The 24201-nt window shown below is 43.0% G+C and overlaps 1 protein-coding gene across 3 annotated transcripts in view; it reads right to left on the reverse strand.

Moving 5' to 3' along the window:
- Positions 1–24201, reverse strand: part of LOC126161547 (neither inactivation nor afterpotential protein C) — a 388525-nt gene that overhangs the window by 204099 nt on the left and 160225 nt on the right. For all 3 annotated transcript variants that reach the window (XM_049917480.1, XM_049917478.1, XM_049917479.1), the window contains exons 9-11: positions 21938–22231; positions 14758–14946; positions 2–201 (exon numbers count right to left, since the gene is read on the reverse strand). In XM_049917480.1, the coding sequence (XP_049773437.1) occupies positions 2–201; positions 14758–14946; positions 21938–22231 (683 nt within the window). The remainder of the gene's footprint in view (position 1; positions 202–14757; positions 14947–21937; positions 22232–24201) is intronic.

Consider the following 24201-nt stretch of genomic DNA (forward strand, 5'->3'; position numbering starts at 1 on the left):
CCTGTACTTGGTGGAGACCCTCCACTTCTCGAGCTGGTAGATCCAGAAGATGGCACCCGACAGCTTTCCCGTCAAGCCAAAGGTGAGCTGCACCTGGAAGACGTGACGCGTCGAGTTGCCGTTGAGCGGTGTGGCGGCGTTGCCGAAAGCTCGCAGTACGGAGAGGGCCTTCTCTACGCGTTCTCCTTGTCCATTCCCACTCTGCAACACAGTAAGTACACGACGACGTTAGTCATAGCGCATAGTGGCATGGAGGGCTGCAGCTCAAAGTTTTAACGATGCTGACGTCATGGTAAAGAGGCATACTCCGTTCGGCTCCATTAAATCTTGCTTAATTGTGTTTACTGCTGTTTACTGTATGACATGTACAGTTTTGTAAATAAGAAAGCATTATTGCAATTAATCTTCTGATAACTTACATCCTACATGGATGAATAGTATTTCTGTCCTCTCTTTGTGAGTGTACACAAAAATTCAGCTGAAAAAGGTTGACTGAATGACGAGTGTATTTTCGTTGTGTTTTTCATTTGTGTGCTGTCAACCCCTGCAGGTGTACGAGTTGCGTTACCCGATCACCAGGACTGTGCGCTGGTACGGGCGAGTCAGAGTCAGTATCATGTTACATTTTTAACAATGCCATGTTTACATGAATGGTACACTGCAGCACCTTTTTGAACAGGTCTTGATGAAAGGATGTGGATTATCGAGCAAAAATTTACAGTGCTACTTAAAAAAGTCGTACTGCCGTTTATATTTTCGTAATGAAGACAGTTGCAGGAAAGGCAGTGATGCTGGAGAGTGTCCCCCTGGTAGCTAAACAATATTTGCTAAGTGATTTTCTATTTTGCTTCTCGATAAAAAGTTATTTGGTGTGGCCAAGATAAATCGGGGACCTTGTTTAACACAATGGACCAACGGAAACCACAACGAAATTACGAATTGGAGCACGAGGACGAATTACCACTTCGTCTTGTACATATATTCTGAGGAAACTTTTGACTCACTTTTTTTAAAAAATGTGCATACCAAATATACAAATGCAGCGATTCCATCGTATAATACTACAGTGAACAGTATATGCGTCATAAGTACGCCTTCATTCACTTAATCATCACTGTGAGAAATTCGGAGTTAAAAGCGGAATCAGACAAGGAGATTCTATGTCACCAAATTTACACATAGCAGTCCTAGAAGATGTTCCCAGATCTTTAATCTGAAGAAGTTAGACGAAGAATCTACATATTCATAACGACTTATTTAGCGTCTTGTGCACATGAAGTTCAATAGTTAACAGAAGAAATTAACTGAGCAAATTTCAAAGTAAATTTCAAAATTCGTTATAATCACACTAAAATGACGTACAATCAACACATCGAAAAGAAAAAAAAAACACATAATGAAAACGAACTTACGAGTCTAACTGAATTTGTGTTCTGGGTCGTTGAAGACAATGACTGCATGAACAGCAAAAGAAGTAGAAGAGTAGAAATTGCCTGGTTTCGCTTTTGGTGAACTAAATGGGGTTTTAGAAACTAAAATACCGATGTGGATAAAATAAAATGTTTGCAGCCAGTGTGTATTACCAGTTACTGACATTCAGAAATTTGACTAGTAGGGTCGAGAAGATTTTGTTACAGAATATTTTACATTCGTACAGATCTATTACTACAAGTATAATAGTTCGTTTTCACCTAAGGTCCTCTTTCTTTCATAACCGCCATCTTCTAATTGGTTCAAGTGGCATTCGTTTTCCTTAGATCACGATACCCGTTCGCATCTTTCGTCATATTTTTACCTATTCTTTCTCATACATTTTCAAATGGTATTTTAGCTGTCTATTTCATTTTTGATGTCCTTGTGTAGCAAAAAATTTCACTACTTTCAGTACTTTCTTTGACAATTTCCGTCCGTCATTATTTCGCTTGTATTCAAATTCTGTACGCCAGGTATTAGAGTTTTACAAATGTTGACCCGAATCTGCGGAAAAAATTAATATACGGGTCAACATTTGTAAAACTCTAATTCCTCTCTCTCAAACCCCATCCTATGGGTAGAGAGGGAGAGTTTTAGTTTTAGCGACTCAAAATTTATGAAGTAAATAAGTATTTTTTATTTATCCGTAACTATTTTCCATGCAAAATGAGAACATGGATTTTCTTGAATTACAGCACCAACTACAAAGAATCAAAACAAATGTTTAAGACAAAATGTACGTAGTTTTGTATGTAGAATTTGATTCTGCAATAAAAAATGGGATTTCTCATTTGAAACTTGAAATTTGCTTCCCGCCCCACCCCCATGGGGCTGGGGTGGCGGGCTAATTTTAGCACCAGCAGATGTCCCCCTCGAAAATAATCAATTTTGGATTCTACACATTTTTTCGTGTTAAGCTTGTTTTTCTAGTTATTCTGCTTTGTCAACTTAAAATTTACACTCTGTGTGTTACATCATTTGTCACACAATCCTTGCATACCAGCACAGCAAATATTTAAAAGCAAACAAATGGAGGAAATCTTCAGAAACTAAACTTCCAATCGAAACTGAGTTTGTGAGAGGGGCCACGCCACTCTCTCACTTTACCAACATCGTCAGTGAAATTGATATTCATATTTTAGGTCATCATCTTGGGGTTCCCCAGTACTACATTTGGTATGTGAGGTTTATGACTGTTTTACGTGAGGAAACTGTGGGCAGAATATTCATATAACAGCATGTGTAGCCTCTAGAGAACTTGTACCTGAGGGGCCATACTGGAGGAGATGGAGAACACGTAGAGAGATGGATTGGGGGCTTAAATTCTGTGTGCAGCGATCAGACTGTGTGAGTGAAGCAGCATTCAGTGGTTTGTACATGCAGAGGACGTTCTAGCTGTAGCACTCTCCTCTTTCTGCTTAGGGTCAGAGAAGGAGGGCACTGATTTGCAAAAACATTTTACCTGGGGCAGGCGGTTGTCCATCACAATGGCAGCCAGTTGGCCGAAAGTGGTTGGAGGAAGCCATTTAAGAGAGATAGCAGTAAACTGAGCTTTTGTGCAAACAATGGGAAGGTCATAAAACTCCAAGCATTCTCATGTTAGAAGCTAGGACGACACAGACAGAGCGGCCGTTGCAAGTGTTTAGTGGAGGCAAGACAGTAATTTCACTGATGTCCGGAAGTCCCCAGGTTCTTTTAATGAGTGGCAAAAGCATGTGTTTCACGGGCATGACTGTCTGGGAAGGTTAACAGCCTTATTTCAGAAATTCAAAATGATTGGCCTGGAAAGATTAAATCTCTCCATAAATGAGGGACTGTGGTCCCATCTAGGACACAGAAAAGTACTTAAATAGAGTTACACACATACAATAACCTAATTAAAAAAATATTTGTACGCCAAAGACAAAGTAGTGGAAAGGTTATGTTGGCAACACTACAAAACACAAACAGCAACACATACTTGAAGTACAAAAACAAACAGAATACAGTGGTGTGCATAAAAGTGTGTTGTGAGAGATGCATAGTGCTGCAGAATATCTAAAAAGTAGATGAAAATTATCAGTGTCTAACACAGAAAAACAGCGATGTGCTAGCAGACGGCATTTTCCGATGTAAGCGAGAAATCAGCCGAAAAATCACCGTAAGTACAAACCAACCTATTCTTAACGAACCATTTTTCGATCTAAAAAGCAAATCAGAATGTAAATAAACTTAATTATAGATAACTGATTATGCTTTACCTCAATAAAGCGAAACGCGTCTGGTAAAAAAATCACGAATTTTTTTAGTTGCAACGACGGATCAAAAATACCCTCATGAATGTTCAATTAGTGCAGCACTTCAGGGCTACATCTGTGTTGTGCGACAGGAACAAGAAAAATACAATGTTTTGTATCAATGTAAGCTTGTGACTGTCAGAGTGATTGTGTTAGAAGACGCTAAGGTCACTCCGATGTATACCCCGGCTTAAAATTTCGTTGTGTATGTATGTATCAGAAACCGGTTTCCCTCTGGTATCATTGTATTTACACCTGCATCTACATCTACAGTCACATTCTGCAAACCGATGTACAGTGTATGGCACAGGGCATTTCCCACTGTACCACGTATTAGCGATTTTTCTCTTTCCTTTTGCGTCTGGACGGCGGGAAGAGGAACTCCTCAAACGCTTCTGTGCAGGGTGTAATTAAACTAATCTTGTCTTGACGGCTTCTGCGAAAGTTATATATAGGAGGCTCTAGTAGACTCCTGGATTCTTCACTTAACATGAGTTATCGAAATTTTTTGTGGGATAATTGTCGTTTAACTGTAAGCGTTGCCAGTTCGGTTCCTTCAGCAACTCCGTGCTACTCACCAGTAGGTGAAACAAAAGTGAGGCCGACAAACTGGCTGTTGGCTTGTGTCTGGTGTTCTTCGGCCGACGTTTGTTTGGTGATTTTTCTGCCGTTTCGTCAGCACGAGTGGCTGGCATTGCCAAAGCTCCGCCATCCGTTGCCAGTGATGAACTGGAATCGAGTTTGCGGCCGCAGATTATATATACCTGGCGCACCAACGTGCAAGAGCTTTTCCGTGGTCATTTACGCTGCCGTTCTCCTCTTGCTACCTGCAACGGTCGTTTGCTGCAGCGTTAGAATCCAGTATCCGTTCACTTTCAGGCTTTCTTCTTCCTTGCTGAAGCTATTCTCACGTTTGTATATTTCTATAGCTTCCCTGAGAATAAATGGAAATACATAAACATGAAAATAGCTTTAACAAGAAAGAAGATAGCCTCAAGGTGAACGGATCCTGGATTCTAGTGCTGCAGCGAGCGGCCGTTGTAGGCAGCGAGAGGAGAACCGCACCGGAAATGACCACGGAAAAGCCCTTGGACTTTGGCGCTCGGGGTACATGTAATCTGCGGCAGTGAACTCGACTCCAATCCACCACTAGCAATGGAGGGCGAAGCTTTGACAATACCAGCCACTTGCGCTGACGAAACGGCGGAAAAATCATCTAACAAACGAAGGCCGAAGAACATCAGATAGAAGCGAACAGGCAATTTGTCAACAAGTTGCCACGATAGCCTTAACAAACTTGTGCCCATTCGTGCTGCCCTTCTTGTATGATATCGGTCCCACACACATGAACACTATTCTAAAATGAATGAGTGTTTTGCAAGAAATCTCTGTTTTAGACTGACTGCATTTTTCTGGTTTACTACGCATGAATCGAACGCTGCCACCTGATTTACCTACGACTGAGGCCACATGATAATTCCGTATCATATCCCTACAAATTATTACACCCTGTTATTTGCGTGAGTTTCCTGTTTCCAAATTGACTCACTGATATTGTATTCGTAGGAAACTATGTCTTTGGCGTTTTGTAAAGTGTCCAGTTCTACATTTATGAACGTTTAAAGCAAATTCCTAGTCTTAGCAACCATTTGAAATCATATCAAGGTCTTACTTGGTAACTGTGCAGCTTTTTTGAGACAGTACTTCATTATAGACAACTGTGTCAACTGCAAAACGTTTGAGGTTGCTATTAATAGTTTCTGGCAGGTCATTCATATGCAACATGAAAAGAAATGGCCCAAATACATTCATTACCCAGGGCATGCTTGAAGTCGATGATGCTCCATGAAAGATAACAGCCTGTCTTCCATAATAAGAAATCATCAGTCCAGTTATAAATTTTGTCTGATGTCCATTGTGATCAAACTTTCATTAATGAGCGTTGGATTGGAATTGACTCAAACGCTCTTTGGAAGTCAAGAAGTACCATGACTTTCAGGACAACTTGCAAGGAAAGTGCAAGTTACGTTTCTTATGACCGATATTTTCGGATTCCATGTTGTTTGGTATACAGGAGGCTGCGACCTCTTCTTTAGTTTGGTGATATGCATAATTATAGAAAGAATCACCATTCGGGGCGGATAGTAAACGTTAAAATAAATAAGTTCTGAGAAACAGTGTTCAAGGATTTTCCATCATCTTGTGTGCGTCCAGGATGTTACTAATTCTTGTTCCGAAATTTCGGCTGACAATCTTACAGCCATTTTCAAGGTGTGTCGCTTGCAGGACTTTTTAAATCACTTTACACAATGCTCTGGAGGAAACGTTCATGCGTCAGAGATAACACTCGTGGTAACAAGAGCGTCAGTCATAGATGAAATTTCATGCATCTTAGAGTAAAACAAAGCAAGCGCAGTCAGCAAATCCACAGTACTTACGAAATATGGGGCACGTTGGAATGGCAGACAGTGAAGGCTTTCAACAATATTTCCTATTTTGAGAGTAAACTTGAGATGAGAGGCTTCAATGATTTGTCGAGCTGGAAACCCTCGTCTTGGTTAAGCAGAATGTCTGCTAATTGTCTTCCCACAGCTTCCTTGACCCCTTAATCAGCGTAGGATAAGACTGTGCCAGTATCTTAACTTTCCCGTAAACCAAGGAAATACAATGTTCAGCCACTGCAGCTTCGTTGGCGTGTAGAAAGGAAAGGGTGGAGGGGGAGAGGGGGGGAGGGGGGAGGATGTATCAGTTCGACGTTTTATTGTACACTGCGAATTGTTTGTCTTTTCTATCTGTTAGCACACTAAGAAGGAATTTCACACATACTCACCTTTCGTATAAGTAGGTCATCTTTCATAGACCTGAGAAGAACTGTGGTCTATACCGATGGAAGAAAGATCAAATCCACTTTATGCTTCTTCACTACTCTTGCAGTTTTTGAAGAAATTTTCCCTACATTCAGTAGCAAGGTCGTAGACTTTACATCTTTTTCTTGTTGCTCGTCTTTTGGTTGGTCTCGACCTTTCCTTTGCACAGCTCTCTTAATTTGATGTTTTGTGTATCTATTATTATCGAATATCTCTTCCAAGTGTACCAGTTTACCCTGCGGACTGCCAGTTCGTACACTACACGAGGCCTATGTACTGAAGTTTTAAGTACACTCACAGTCTGCGTAGGATCGCCGAAGCTAGAAGCCCTAAGTAAAATACGGGTAGCCGGCCGGAGTGGCCGAGCGGTTCTAGGCGCTTCAGTATGGAACCGCGCGACCGCTACGGTCGCAGGTTCGAATCCTGCTTCGGGCATGGATGTGTGTGATGTCCTTAGGTTAGTTAGGTTTAAGTAGTTCTAAGTTCTAGGGGACTGATGACCTCAGATGTTAAGTCCCATAGTGCTCAGAGCCATTTGCACCATTCTTGAAAAAACGGGTGGTTGGACTTACCGTAAACGCTGTGACCAAAAGAACCATCTTCCTTAAGTTGAACTAATACATCCAGGAACGGTAGACAGCCATTCATTTCACATTCCACTGTAAATTTAACATTCTGTGAATGGAGTTAAGATATTGAAGGAACTAGATCAATTTGTCCTCACAATGGGGCCAAACTATGAATGTGTCATCGACATAGTTCCAGAAAACTGTCGGTTTTAAAACTGAAGAGTTGAGAGTTTTTCTTCAAAACAATCCGTAAATAAATTAGCTGCCATGGGTGAGAGACGACTGCCCGTTACAACACCATGAATCTGTGCAGATTACTGGTTATTAAATAAAAAGTAAGTGGAGGTTAGCGCATGCTTAAATAATTTTAGAGGCAATACATCAGCATGATTTTCCTGAAGCACGGAAATCTTCTTGAAAGGAAGCACACCTCAACGATATCTGTGCGCTGACATCAGAAGAAGTGGGTTCTAAAGGAGCGTCAGTCAGCTAATTTTCAGAGCGACACTGTAGGCCCATATCGAGTTAAGCGCTCACACAGGAATGCAGTTCCTGCACTCCTTCCCACTACTTAGGCAGTAGGTGAGTGGTTCCCTTGATCCATCCACTCATTCATCACAGTCAGCTGATCTTCAGAGGGACTCTGCATCTCAGAGTAAGCGTTCGAAAATGAATGCAGTTGCTGCATTCCTTCACACTTTTTAGGAACTAGGAGGGTGATTCCCTTACTACATCCATCCATTCATTACTCATTCATTCATTCATTCATCTTGTTCCATAGATCCCACCAAGAAGGTAAGCCTTTAGAGACGTGGAATGAATCATGATATACTTTAACAAAAGACAACTAAAGCGTAAAAACGTAGTCTACGTAGTGTATTAGTATTAAAATATCACTATACTGATTAATACTGTTCATCACTTTTCCAACTGCATTCAATCACGTAAATTGGAAAGAAAGTTGCTAATTAAAAGAAAAAAAGCTCAATTGAACGAAACAGCTAGTGTTTATCTCTTATCGGTAGCACGACTACAATGGTTTGTTCAAAAGAAAGTATTCACCGAAGCTGAAAACACAAAGGTCTGTTAACAGTACCTAAGTACTTGTGATGTATCTTTACAACGATTATTGCTACTTGCCATGTAACTAACAGAACTCGTAACTCCCTGATTCTAGAAATCTGTATAATTTGCAGAAAGAGCGGCTAAAGAGGTATTTTTTTAAATTTTCTTTTGAACTGATTGAGATTTCAAAGTTTTTGCTTTGTGTTTGTTGGGAATTTTCTGACTACCTTTGCAACGGAGTGTACAGCTCCACTCTGAATCCCAGGTCCTATTCTATTTTCTAAATGAAAATTATTTTGTGTGTTTTATTGTGATTGTGTAGACCACATTTCAGTTGACACCGATCTTTATTGGCAGCAACAAAAACCGTTAAGGAGTAAATGTTTTGGGTAGTAAGTGTAAGAATTTCAAGAAGACTTCTGCACGAAATACGCTAGTCTCCTTTAAAGAGTTTGTTACTGTTCGCTTCCGGTCCTGTACTTCAGATTACAACAAGGAATGGAAATACACAAAATTGGCCAGCACACTTCTCTTTAGCTCAGCGCAATTAGAGATGCTTTTAAGGACAAAACATGCTGAACTGAGCTTCTTCGTTAATTTATCTATGTATTGATTCCATTTTAATTTTTTATCCAACTGGAAAGCTAGGAATTGTGCAAGGTTTGTTTCATTTAACGTGCAACCATCAGTGTCTACTTCTGGTGCTGGATGGTCATGTTTGCTTATTTGAAGTCACATAACATTAGTCAGTTTAAGACGGAAACTTTTAGCTGTGACATACTTGTAAGACCTAAGATTGAAAGGCGTCAATAACATCCACTGCGTAAATGTTAAGTGCAATTTGTCCCTTGATGCGCTGATAGCAATGAGTTTGTTTGTATTTTCGCTCCCACCTCGACACGTAGCCTCTAAGGAAGGAGAATGCGTCTGTGTTATTTATTTGTTTTTTCTTACGCAGTCCGTTTTCCTTCCCATCTTTTCCCTGTACGTGAATGTGTGTGCGTGTGTTTGTGTGTGTGTGTGTGTGTGTGTGTGAGGGGGGGGGGGGGTGGGGGGGTTAATTTGTTGGAATCCGCTGCATTGTATTCAGAGCCCTTCGTACAGTAGTGGCTTTGTAGTGGCAATCTAACCATTAGATTGCTTGTGCTAAAACAAGAGACGCTTGTCAGTAACACAGGGCGGTGATCCCATTTCACGAGGTACAGGTGCGTAGTTGGCAACGGTTCTTTTCACCCGCCTTCGGCGTAGAGTGAACGTGCACCTGCACAGGGAAGTAAGGCACTTTACGATGGGACATGCTAGCTGATGGACGCATTTCTCCGAGCTTTGCCTTAGCATCATGTACAAAGCATTTGGTATATTTGTTAGATTTGAGTTTACGGGTAATTCGTTACAGTTCTTTGGGGAGATAACGCAAATGTTTCGCGGGTCTTGTTCCTCTAAATTTTTCTTAGGGTAAAGTGATACATGACAGTTTTTTACAAAACTGCTCCGTAGCCTAATTAACAAGTCACTATTTAAATTAGACTACATACAGGGTGTTTCAAAAATGACCGGTATATTTGAAACGGTAATAAAAACTAAACGAGCAGCGATAGAAATACACCGTTTATTGCAATATGCTTGGGACAACAGTATATTTTCAGGCAGACAAACTTTCGAAATTACAGTAGTTACAATTGTCAACAACAGATGGCGCTGCGGTCTGGGAAACTCTATAGTACGATATTTTCCACATATCCACCATGCGTAGCAATAATATGGCGTAGTCTCTGAATGAAATTACCCGAAACCTTTGACAACGTGTCTGGCGGAATGGCTTCACATGCAGATCAGATGTACTGCTTCAGCTGTTCAATTGTTTCTGGATTCTGGCGGTACCCCTGGTCTTTCAAGTGTCCCCACAGAAAGAAGTCACAGGGGTTCATGTCTGGCGAATAGGGAGGCCAATCCACGCCGCCTCCTGTATGTTTCGGATAGCCCAAAGCAATCACACGATCATCGAAATATTCATTTAGGAAATTAAAGACGTCGGCCGTGCGATGTGGCCGGGCACCATCTTGCATAAACCACGAGGTGTTCGCAGTGTCGTCTAAGGCAGTTTGTACCGCCACAAATTCACGAAGAATGTCCAGATAGCGTGATGCAGTAATCGTTTCGAATTTGAAAAATGGGCCAATGATTCCTTTGGAAGAAATGGCGGCCCAGACCAGTACTTTTTGAAGATGCAGGGACGATGGGACTGCAACATGGGGCCTTTCGGTTCCCCATATGCGCCAGTTCTGTTTATTGACGAAGCCGTCCAGGTAAAAATAAGCTTCGTCAGTAAACCAAATGCTGCCGACATGCATATCGCCGTCATCAATCCTGTGCACTATATCGTTAGCGAATGTCTCTCGTGCAGCAATGGTAGCGGCGCTGAAGGGTTGCCGCATTTGAATTTTGTATGGATAGAGGTGTAAACTCTGGCGCATGAGACAATACGTGGACGTTGGCGTCATTTGGACCGCAGCTGCAACACGGCGAACGGAAACCCGAGGCCGCTGTTGGATCACCTGCTGCACTAGCTGCGCGTTGCCCTCTGTGGTTGCCGTATGCGGTCGCCCTACCTTTCCAGCACGTTCATCCGTCACGTTCCCATTCCGTTGAAATTTTTCAAACAGATCCTTTATTGTATCGCTTTTCGGTCCTTTGGTTACATTAAACCTCCGTTGAAAACTTCGTCTTGTTGCAACAACACTGTGTTCTAGGCGGTGGAATTCCAACACTAGAAAAATCCTCTGTCCTAAGGAATAAACCATGTTGTCCACAGCACACGTGCACGTTGTGAACAGCACACGCTTACAGCAAAAAGACGACGTACAGAATGGCGCACCCACAGACTGCGTTGTCTTCTATATCTTTCACATCACTTGCAGCGCCATCTGTTGTTGAAAATTGTAACTACTGTAATTTCGAAAGTTTGTCCGCCTGAAAATGTACTGTTGTCCCAAGCATATTGCAACAAACGGTGTATTTCTATCGCTGCTCGTTTAGTTTTTATTGCCGTTTCAAATATACCGGTCATTTTTGAAACACCCTGTACCAAATCTCATTACTAGGATCCGTGAAAGAGTGCGTGTAACTGAAACAGACACCAATGATTGTGAATTTAATAAACATTCCTTCAGGTCATTTGTATACAGCGGTGAAAGCTATGTGGAATTTTTCTGTAAACTGGATCCACTGGCTGGCTGTGGGAACATGAGGGCCACCGGGGTAGAATAGGAAGCGCGTAGTAAAACTGTTTTTCAGAAGAAAGGTAAAGCTGCTGGCGGGTATACAATGGGCGATGGGCGAAATTTGGTTGACGGTCGCACCAGCAGGCAGGAGGCCGAACTCTGTAACTAGTGAACTGGCATTATGAGAAGCAGCGAAAAGAATGCTTTCCAAAAAGATTGGAATCTGGAAGGGGATCGAAAAACATGGCACAATCAGAGCGAGAGGAAACTGCTGGACCCAAAAGAGGTTAGCATTAATTGATCTGGAAGTTTTGTAATTGTCCGAGGATTGGCTCACCAAAATTATTTTTGTAATGGTGATTAGGACTCACGAGTATCTATGTGTGGCCTCTATCATTATCCGAAACAAGAAACCAACCTCACTGTAGGATAGAATTTCCGATTTCTGCTCCACACTAAGAGAGACTGGTTAATCACCGCATATTTTTTAAGAGCAGGGAGGTTGCTAATATTTTTATGAATTTTTCATTGGGCGGAGCACCGAAGGTTCAGAGCGACTGGCTAACAAGAATCTGGTGCTGGCACAGTCAGCAATATTTCTGGAAGGCGAACATATAGGGATTTCATCTAAGAGCCCCACCAACACAGGGAGTACTTCGCCTTCGTCTGTCCTAAAAGCAGACAATGTTGTGGATGATGGTCGTCTTGAGACTCTGTCTCGCAGCCGATCACAGATGCTGGGGGCGCACTTGTAACTTTCAGCTACCACTGCAGCCGTTCTCTGCAATTTTTATAAGGACAGTAAGCATTTGCGCATGACGTGACGAAGTGGACAAGAAGTCATTTGTTTCGAGTTGAGTTTTGCCTTTTTGAAATAATATATGCACTCAGCTAAACTCAACTTGCACTTAGGCAAAGGAAATTGTGCTCATATGTACTTTTCTGGGTCTTTCCTTTAATCGGTTACCTAATTCAGCAATCATTGGCGGTTTACATGAACACAGCTTATGGTACGTCATTATTATCATTTCCTTTCCCGCCCCACCCATATGTGCCAAGGTATTATCTTGTACTTTTGGTAACGCATTTGAAATACTGTGCACTTAATAACTACTTGTATTATCAGTTCAATGTTTGGAGTCAAGTCCATGTGTTTTAACAATAAACAGGACTTTATTGTGGCCTTTTATTCCACTCCATAACTAGGTGAAATCTTACTCATTATACATATGAGAGGTATGCTACCAATATTTAGTGTATGACTGGGCCACCAGTCTTTAAATACACGTGTTTAATATAATTATCCGTTGTGCAACCTTTGTTTAATTATTCACATGATCTATAGGAAGCTGTCTGTTCACCACAAAGGTCACCGGGTTCACATCTTAATAGAATTATAGGGGCATGCTTAAAGGCTCAACCGTAGTCTCACAAAGTTCACGCGTGTTATGTAGTTCCGTGGGTCTTACTTTGTCTTGGGAGGGTGGCCATTAAACTTGCAGTGTTGTGGTGTTTCTGGAAGTGTAAAAGTGGGTGATATTTCCCGCGATGTTTTTACATGTTCTTATTATTTTCACACTGAATTCTGTCTGCTGGAGTTTCTCTATTTTTAAATCGGTTTCCTATGTGAATGTTTGAATTTTATTGGTCTCCTTCCAAACACGTGCTTCTCAGCTCAAGATTATAAACCCGTGGTTATCTTTAAACAAAAGATCTCGTTCTCTTATGTTTAACAAATACCCACATGCATGAATAATTCTGATTTATACTGTGGTTTCTGAACTTACCGGAAATAGACTGTATTCTGGCCTTCAGTCACCCATGTGATTCTCTATTTATCTACCGATGACTATGTTTAATCTATAGACCTCATTCTCTTGAGGTTAACGAGTAACCACATACATTCTGATTTACTACACGCTTTCTGGAGTTATGGAAGATGGATTGAATACTGGCCATCAGTTGACCAGGTGTTCATAATTTGTACACTACTGTCATAGAACACAAATAGTCCCTTCAGCTCATTCCTGGATAAGTAAGATAGTCATGTATATTTGTGGAAAAACTCGGCCAGTTTATGATTTTTGTATCGCCATGGCCTTGTAGGTGTTGGTAATCGGCTCCACTAGTCCACATAGACTTATTCCCCTGATACCCTCCAGCGCACTCTTGGTGTTGAGAGTATTTATCCAACTAGATCAGAAGTTTCGAAACTCTGCATGGATTAGCGTATGAACGTGTAACGCGTGCACCCCCTGTGTTTCGTATTTTGAACATCCGATCGCCACAGAGATGACTGAATTTAATTATTTTACCTATTGTATTTCCTTACTTTACATGAGTGATTGTTCGTTATGGATGATTTATAGCATGATACGTTACATTGCATTTACAAGGTTTTGGATGGGACAGTATTCTCGAGATGAGTAACCGTAACCCAACATTTCATAACTGCTTTCAGTCCAGTCACTCTGAAGTGCCCCAGATGATATGAGCTTTGAAGATGTCTGATATTAAAAGGAAGCTGGGCCTTGTGCGAGATAAACTGATGAAACTACAGAGAATGTTGCGCTGCTCACGATGTTATTTTCCTATCGAGTAACCAGTGAATTCCTACTGTCATTACCCATTGCGCATGAGAAATAGGTATGTGATCAATTACTTCAATGGGCCAATTACGTAGTGCGATAGGTAAATCATTTGATCGCTCTACGTTGGGGCGAACACATGACTACAAGAGACTGGTGTAAAAGCTCAAAATAAATTCAAGGATCACAGAGGCAGCTTTCGAGCTATCTTATGAGCTGTATTTGCTGTGGTTGAGTTTGGAACCTTGTTTACTATGCCTATGTCGTCAACAGACAATAAAGTTTGTAATTGCCCTTTACAGTAATTCGGAGATCATTTATGTAGGCTGAGAAGAAGAGTGGCCTTAGTACTGATCCGTGTGGAACTCTGTAAACTACGTTCCCCCCTCCTGAGGTTCGAGCCGTGCAGGTGTCATCGTCTGTCTATGAGATCCTCTGCTTTCTTTTGTGAAGATAAGGCAGTTTCCTGACGAGAGGGGCGCCATCAATGCCACAACTAGTTATCCACATAGAATTTTGTGTTCAACAAATTCAAAGACTTTGGCACGCTCATAGTTAAACCGACAGAATAACACACTCAAAGGCTTTGGCAAGGGCATAGTATAAACCAACAGGATAAATTTCTCGTTTAGCTTTTCATTTGTGAGATGCAGCGGGAGACGGTGCAGTGGTTGTCGCAGCTCGGCCGGGCTACTGACCTTTCCCAGGAAGGCGAGGTGGTGAACCAGATGCGACAGCGAGGTGGTCTTGCCGGAGGCGGTCTCGCCAGCCAGCAGGATGGTCTGCGGCTCCTCGTGGTGCATCGCGTCCTGGTAGGCGCGGTCAGCCACCGCGAAGATGTGCGGCGCGTTGTCCGAGCGCGATTTGAACTGGTACTTGGTGTGCACCTGCAACACAGTCACCCACCGCTGCAGACTCAGTCTGGCTCAGTCAACTCGAATCATAACTTTATGGAGCTTCGTTATGAGAAAGCTGAACCTATAGTCAACAGTTGTATGTGTGTATGTATGTTAACCCGGGACCTAGAAACGACGGAGAGGCTCCGTCCCCGCCGCAGCCGCAGTGGTCCACAACCCCACGACGACTATCGCAGTCCACTTCAGCCCTCCGCCGACCCACACCGAACCCAGGGTTATTGTTCGGTTCGGCCCCCTGTGGACCCCCTCCCCTCCCCCCGCCCCCCTCCCCCCCCCCCCAGGGAACGTCTCACACCAGACGAGTGTAACCTCTGTGTTTGCGTGTTAGAGTAATGGTGGTGTACGCGTACGTGGAGAACTTGTTTGCGCTGCAATCGCCATCATAGTGTAACTGAAGCGGAATAAGGGGAACCAGTCTGCATTCGCCGAGGCAGATGGAAAACCGCCAAAAAACAATCTACAGACTGGCCGATTCACCGGACCTCGACACAAATACGCCGGGCGGATTCGTGCCGGGACCAGGCGCTCCTTCCCTCCCGGAAAGCCGTGCGTTAGACAACACGGCCAACCGGGCGGGCATAGTCAGCAGTTACTTGGCATGTAGCAGCACAGTTTCTCGCGAATATAGCAAGCTTTCAGTTACCTGGGGTAATACGGACCCGAGACTCCACGGGTAACCCAAAACCAAGGATAATCTAAAATACACAGTTTGTTTCTTCTTTTATTTACTTTTCCTGCAGTCATTTTGCTTTAACTTTCATTCCTAAATGACTTGTATTTCTGAATTCCTGAACTTCACTGAACATTTTTGTATATCATTCTTTCGTCGATCGACTGAGTTCTTCTGTTATCCATTATTTCTCTGCAGTTTTTTTTTCTCTTCCCTGTACCTACAGTTTTCCTTCCAGCTTCTGTGATTGCCCTTTTTAGATATGTCTATTCCTCTTCAACTGAATTAACCACCGAACTATTCATTATCACAGTATCGATAGCCTCAGTCATCCTCAAGCGTGTCTCTCCATTCCTTAGTATACCGAGTCCCATTTCTTTGCCCACTACTGAATGAAAGAAAGCAAATTATATTAAATTACTGGTTTGTCTCTTTCCAGGGCTTGGAATATCCCTAAGCGTAAATGTGGATGAGTTGAGTTCCATAGGCCGTAAAATCAATTTATTTACAATCTCATTTTTCATCAGTCTGTACACCAAAATTTTTTAAAGACTCTGTCGTACGTACTAACTCCTTTCACGCTTTAAATTTATCGCTGGCGTTGCATTTTTTGATGTGCAGAATTGAATGTGAACCGTTTTTCTAAAATTAAGAGAGAAAGAGAGAGTACTTTTGCAGAAAACCAGCCAATAAGCCTTCTAAACATATTATTTAGAATTTCATTTGTTGCTGTAAGTTAGTTAAGATTGACCATAACAACTGAATAGTCTGTAAAAAGGTACTAATTCTGCTTCGTTTGTATTACCGGAAGATTGTCGACATGTATGAGAAACAAGATAGGACCTAATATTGAACATTGTAGAATTCCATTAACGATTTCTCTCTCCCCTGTCTAGAGTTTACGATTTACAGTGAGGTGGAAAAAGTCGTGAGATACCTCCTAATATCGTGTCGGACCGCCTTTTCCCCGGCGTAGAGCCGCAGCTCGACATGGCATAGACTCAACAAGCTGTATGAAGTCCCGTGTAGAAATATTGAGCCATGCTGTCTGTATAGCCATCCATTGTGGGAGTATTGCCGGTGAAGGATTCTGTACACGAAGTGACGTCTCTATTATGACCCATAAATGTTCGATGGGATAAATTTCGGGTGATTTGGGTGACCACACCATTCGCTCAAATTATTTAGAATATTTTTTAAACTTATCACGAACAATTGTGGCCCGGTGGCATTGCGCATTGTCATCCAGAAAAATTGGGAACATAATGTCCATGAATGGCTGCATATGGTCTCCAACTAGGCCAACATAACCATTTCCAGTCAATCGTCATTAGGTCTAAGGACCCTGTCCAATCGATGTAAACGCAGCCCAAAACATTATGGAGCCACCACCAGCTTGCACAGTGTCATGTTGACAACCTGGGTCCATGGCTTCGTGGGATGTGTGCCACACTCGAACCCTACCATCAGCACTTACCAACTGAAATCGGGACTCTTCTGACAAGGCCACTGTTTCGCAGTCGTCTAGGTTCCAGCTGATATAGTCACGAGCCCAGAGGAACGATGTATGCGATGTCGTGCTTTTAGCAAAGGCACTTGCGTCGGTCGTCTGCTGCCATATCCCATTAACGCCGAAGTTTGCCCCACTGTCCAAACGAATACGTTCGTCGTGCATCTGCGGTTATTTCACGCACTGACAATTAAGCAAATGCCGCTGCTCTCGGTCGTTAAGTGAAGGCCATCGGCTACTACGTCGTCCGGGGTGAGAGGAAATGCCTGAAATGTGGTATTCATGGTACACTCTTGACATTGTGGTTCTCGGAATACTGAATCCCCTAACGATTTCCGAAATGTAATGTCCCATGCATTTAGCTCCAACTACCATTCTGCGTTCAGAATTTGTTAATTGCCATCGTGCGGCCATAATCACGTCGGAAACCTATTCACATGAATCATTTATGTACAAACGGAAGTTCCGCGAATGCACTATCCTTTTATACCTTGTGTACGCGATACTACCGCTATATGTGAGGGTGGATAACGTAATCTCATGACTTTTGTCATTTGAGTGTATGAGATGGATTGCAAATTCGGCTTGAGGAAGGATAGGATAGGAAGTTGGCCTTGTGCCATTAAAAAAAAAAAAAATTACAGCACTTGCCTTAAACCAACTTAGGGAAACCTAAGTCTAGATGGCTGGACATGGATTTGAACAGCTGTCCCCCTGAAAGCGAATCCAGTGTCTTACATCTGCGCCACATTGTTCGATAACGGGATTGAAATGACGGTCAGTACGTGTCTCCTCCTAATAATGCAAGGATGCGTGCAAATGAAGCATATGGACATCGAAGTCGATGGCATTTACAGATTGAGCATATTATCTTTCCCTGACTACAAACATTTATTTCTAAGGAATTATAGTAGATACGGCTATGCGATTTGTTGCAAATACTAGCTTACTTCATAAAGTTTTCTACGGATACACTTCCACATGTCTATGAGGTTCTTTTATGGATTCACTTCCTCATACGCTGTGACACCACTTGATTTCTATTCTTTTTCTCTTGTTACAGGTAGCGTAATTTAGGAGTGCTAGTATCACAATGAAGTATGTTCAGAAGGAAGCGCATTGTGTTATTGAGGTTTCATGAAAGATGATTGCCTTTAACATTTCAGCAACAGTCCCAGAATGCCTAAGGCAGAGATCTGCCAGATGTGAAGAGCATTAAAGTATGGTACGAGCAGTTTAAAGAGACCGGCAGTCATGACCGATAACATCCGCTACAGTTGTAACAGAATTTTATTTTGCAAAACAGGGAAGAACAACCAGGTTTCAGGACGACAGTCCCATCTTTAGGTCCATAAGCACAAATGATCGCAAATTTTTGACGTAAATTGAAATATGCGTAGTATGTCCTACCGTTTTTGCTAGGCATACAGAAAGATATAACAGCCATTTGACTGTAGGATTTGCTTTATTACACGATCTAGGTTTCAGCCCTAGAAAATTTTCAAGTGTTACAATTGGAATAAATAAATGTACTTTTTTCCCTATTGGCCTCTTGTATGCTCGGTCTTTTACAAGAATCTTTAAAGCTTTTGTTTAAAGGGACTTTGTAACTCTTACCGATGGTTATAGCCATTTATTTTATATTATGGACCATGTATCGAAAATGCCCTTATGTAAGGTGGTTGTAATCCTTGACGATGTTTTTAACTACTGGTCTTTGTAGCGGACTATGTAGCAAATATTTAACGATCTCATAAGGCTAAACTTCTATGCCCCTTAAATCACAATGGTGTGTGTCGTGATCTTTACATGCACACTGTGAAGCTGATTTTCCGTGTCATAAAATATAAACACAGACATATTGTACCTGTTCTAAAGATAATGTAACCAATTAAATGAAACAACAAGTTTACTGTTACCAGTCACCGTTTTATTTATTTCCACGACGCGTTTAAAAGGTTTAAACCTCCATCATCGGGTGGATTTACATTAGTTAGTATGACATTTGTGTGTGTGTTGTGTTACGATTTTTGGAGGAACTTGTGGCACTGTCTAGTGAAGAAACAAAACACTATTTCAGAACATGGTTTTTGGGTTTCTTCTGACAAAAATTAAACTGATATCTAACAGTAAACGTAAAATTAGTGAAATAGAGTACCTCCAGTGGTCACAGGTTCCTTTCGCTGTCGTAACATATCACATGTATACTGTCATATTTGTAAACAAATATGGCGTCTGCAATCTGCTGGGTGCAAGGTTCGTATAGCAGAAGAGAAGACATAATCGCAAAGTACAAAGAATACACACCGTAACAACATTATTACATAATAATTATTTAAAGGATTTGGAGGTGTTTGTTGAATACATGTGTGTGTACTTCAGGTGGCATATAAATCATATTTTGACAAGTTAAAACAGCTGAAACCTCATACTCGTTTATACAATGAAGTGAAATGTTAAAGTGGCTTAAACTTCATACTTGTTGATGACAATCAGGTGAAATGTTACAGAATGTTCGCATTTAAACTTAAAGTTAATGTAACCAACTTGTTAAACAAACAGTTCCACTGCTTGGGTCCCTGACGTACCACGGATTATGTGGTGCACACTGTGACGTTTGTGAATATTGCTTTGCTTATGGTTATGTTGGTCGTTGCTTAGACAAAATGAAACAAAGTGTAGACTCGAGATCTGATCCTGTTAATAAGTGATTTTACGAGACATCAGGTTTGTATAACCGGAGTTATATATTTTAGATGATTTTTGACATAGTTGTCAGTAAACAAATCATGCAATCTCTACATTAATTATATTTTTGCACTACTTTTTCTACTGATACTCTGCTGTTTGCACTTTTATAGTGTATTCATTCAGCTGTAACACATGAAAATGGACTAAGGCTGAAATCTAGATCGTGTAATAAAGCGTATCATACAGAAAAAGGCGGTTATATCTTTTCGTAAGGTTTTATCAAGGTAAAAAGCGATAGACTTGGAGTGAGTAAGGACACAACTGATGCCGGGTGTACAGCATTTTAGCATAGTTCCCGGAAATTGACGCGTCGTGTTTCCAGAGGAACAGGCACATTTCGAAGTAATGCCGTGAAGATTTCACAAAAACGGCTGCATGTCCATACACTCAGCGTGCACTTCCTGTAAATTTTGCAGCCAGGCGTAGGCCCAGACGCGCCGACTTTTTAGGAAAATGCTGGAACGAACAGATGCATGCACCTTAATACTGTTTTTTTTTTTTGTTGCAATGAAGCGACTTTTCACATACCTGGGAAAGGAAACATGCATAAAATGCGGATCTGGAAAGCAGCGAAGGGACAGGCTGAAAGTCAATGTTTGATGTGGTTTAATACACAACACAACTATTAGACCATTCTTTTTCTTTCATTACGGCAACAGCTTACATGAAAGTGTTAGAACTTGTACGTTGGACCTCAGTTACAGGAATTTCTACATTGGTAGTGCTCCAACAAGATGAGGCACCGCCACACGAAGGGCCTGTTGTTCGCTGGTTCTTGGATGTAAGCTTTCCGGACAGTTGGACTGCTAGAGACCAACATCATTGCCACCATGTTCACCAGACTTAACCCCTCCTGACCTTTTGTGTGGTTTACGTTAAGAATAAAGTGTTCAGTTCACTCATTCCAGATGTGCAAACTCTTAAAGCACGAGTACGAATGGTGCAGATTCAGCGATGGAAGAGATATTGGTGAAGACACGGAGATAAATTGAGTATCGTCTAGACGTCCTGCGGGCTGCTAATAGTACACACGTGGAAACTTCATGAATTGAGCTACCATTATAACTAACAGCATAGCTCTATATAGCATAGCTCCTTGGAAATAAATTTTTGTAATCAAGGAATAATTCTACGCGTACCCAGCAATATTTTGACATAAACATATACCAGAATGAGAATTTCACTCTGCAGCGGAGTGTGCGCTGATATGAAACTTCCGGAGAGATTAAAACTGTGTGCTGGACCGAGACTCGAACTCGGGACCTTTGCCTTTCGCGGGCAAGTGCTCCACCAACTGAGCTACCCAAGCACGACACGCCCCGTCCTCACAGCTTCACTTCTGCCAGTACCTCGTCTCCTACCTCCCAAACTTTACAGAAGGTCCCCTGCGAACCTTGCAGAACTAGCACTCCTGAAAGAAAGGATATTGAGGAGACATGGCTTAGCCACACCCTGGGGAATGTTTCCAGAATGAGAATTTCACTCTGCAGCGGAGTGTGCGCTGATATGAAGTTTCCTGGCAGATTAAAACTGTGTGCCGGACCGAGACTCGAACTCGGGATCTTTGCCTTTCGCGGGAATGTGCTCCACCAACTGAACTACCCAAGCACGACACGCCCCGTCCTCACAGCTTCACTTCTGCCAGTACCTCGTCTCCTACCTTCCAAACTATGCAGAATATCCCCTGCGAACTTTACAAACTAGCACTCCTGAAAGAAAGGATATTGCGGAGACATGGCTTAGCCACAGCCTGGGGAATGTTTCCAGAATGAGAATTTCACTCTGCATCGGAGTGTGCGCTGATATTAAACTTTATGGCAGATTAAAACTGTGTGCCGGACCGAGACTCGAACTCGGGACCTTTTCCTTTCGCGGGCAAGTGCTTGGGTAGCTCAGTTGGTGGAGCATTTGCCCGCGAAAGGCAAAGGTCCCGAGTTCGAGTCTCGGTCCGGCACACAGTTTTAATCTGCCAGGAAGTTTCATAAACAAATACAGTTGAAGGAGCAGTGCAGAGGGGCGGCGCACAGTACCTCCGGGCCGTAGATGTTCTGCTGCTCGTTGGGGTTGAGGAGAAGCAGCACGTCGCCCACGAAGGTGTAGCAGTGGCCTCTGCGCATGCGCTCGTGCAGCTCGGCCAGCACAGCGTCCTCGTGCACGGGCTCGAGCGCCGCCAGGTCCTCGACGCGCATGGGCTCCGGGTCGGTAGCACCCTCCGCCACGAGAGCGCTGCCGCGCACCGCCACCTCGCGGCGGCGCTCGGGTTCCCCGCGGCGGCCCTCCGTCAGGTGCAGCTCCGACAGCATCTTCTTCAGCTCCTGCGACAGCTGCCGGCAGACACCCCTTGTCATCACGTGTGAGTGCAGGCAGCAAGGGGCGGATAAGGAATTTTGATTAGCAGAAGAGCGAAGCCTAATCTACCGTATCTACAATACTGGCCACTAAAATTGCTACACCGAGAAGAAATGCAGATGATAAACGGCTATTCTTTGGACAAATATATTATACTAGAACTGACATGTGATTACATTTTCACGCAATTTGGGTGCATAGATCCTGAAAAATCAGTACCCAGAACAATCATCTCTGGCCGTAATAACGGCCTTGATACGCCTGGGCATTGAGTCAAACAGAGCTTGGATGGCTTGTACAGGTACAGCTGCCTATGCAGCTTCAACGCGATACCACAGTTCATCAAGAGTAGTGACTGGCGTATTGTGACGAGACAGTTGCTCGGCCACCATTGACCAGCGTTTTTCAATTGGTGACAGATCTGGAGAATGTGCTGGCCAGGCAGCAGTCGAACATTTTCTGTATACAGAAAGGCCCGTACAAGACCTGCAATATGCGGTACTGCATTATCCTGCTGAAATGTAGGGTTTCGCAAGGATAGAATGGAGGGTTGAGCCACGGGTCGTAACACATCTGAAATGTAATGTCCACTGTTCAAAGTGCCGTCAATGCGAACAATAGGTGACCGAGACGTGGAACCAATGGCATCCCATACCATCACGCCGGGTGATACGCCAGTATGGCAATGACGAATACACGCTTCCAATGTACGTTCACCGCGATGTCGCCAAACAAGGATGCGACCATCATGATGCTGTAAACAGAACCTGGATTCATCCGAAAAAATGACGTTTTGCCATTCGTGCACCCAGGTTCGTCGTTGAGTACACCGTCGCAGGCGCTCCTGTCTGTGATACAGCGTCAAGGGTAACCGCAACCATGGTCTCCGAGCTGATAGTACATGCTGCTGCAAACGTCGTCGAACTGTTCGTGCAGATGGTTGTTGTCTTGCAAACGTCCCCATCTGTTGACTCAGGGATCGAGACGTGGCTGCACGATCCGCTACAGGCATGCGGATAAGATGCCTGTCATCTCGATTGCTAGTGATACGAGGCCGTTGGGATCCAGCACGGAGTTCCGTATTACCCTCCTGAACCCACCGATTCCATATTCTACTAACAGTCATTGGATCTCGACCAACGCGAGCAGCAATGTTGCGATACGACAAACGGCAATCGCGATAGGCTACAATCCGACCTTTATCAAGGTCGGAATCGCGATGGTACGCATTTCTTCTCCTTACACGAGGTATCACAACAACGTTTCACTGGGCAACGCCAGTCAACTGCTGTTTATGTATGAGATATCGGTTGGAAACTTTCCTCATGTCAGCACGTTGTAGGTGTCGCCACCTGCGCCAACCATGTGTGAATGCTCTGAAAAACTAATCATTAGCATATCACAGCATCTTCTTCCTGTCGGTTAAATTTCGCGTCTGTAGCACGTCACCTTCGTGGTGTAGCAATTTTAAGGGCCAGTAGTGTATTTCGAGTTCTAGGTGCGAGTTGAAGTACATCACTCCTAGCCACGCCCGCAGCTCGTGGTCTAGTGGTTAGCGTTGCTGCCTGTGTATCACGGGGTCTCAGGTACGATTCCCGCCCGGGTTGGGGATTTTCTTCACCGGGGGATTGGGTGTTTCTCTTGTCCTCATCATTTCATCCTCATAATCATTATTCGTGACAGTGACGCGATTGGACTATGTAAAAAATTGGACTGCGTAAAACTGTGGATTTTGTATGGGCACTGATGACCGCGCAGTTAAACGCCCCACAAACTAAACATCATCATCATCAATTCCCAGCCAAGCCCATGGGGTCGTCTTCTTGGATGTTGTGGGCAAGAGAGCCGGTTTCCGGTAAGTGTTGGAAGGTGGACTTTGTACAGCCTTGAGATGATGCGTCAGACATCCTTATCTACTCTAATTTTCGTTGAGCCCTATTGAACT

The sequence above is a fragment of the Schistocerca cancellata genome, chromosome 2, assembly GCF_023864275.1.
Source record: "Schistocerca cancellata isolate TAMUIC-IGC-003103 chromosome 2, iqSchCanc2.1, whole genome shotgun sequence".
NCBI lineage: Eukaryota > Metazoa > Arthropoda > Insecta > Orthoptera > Acrididae > Schistocerca > Schistocerca cancellata.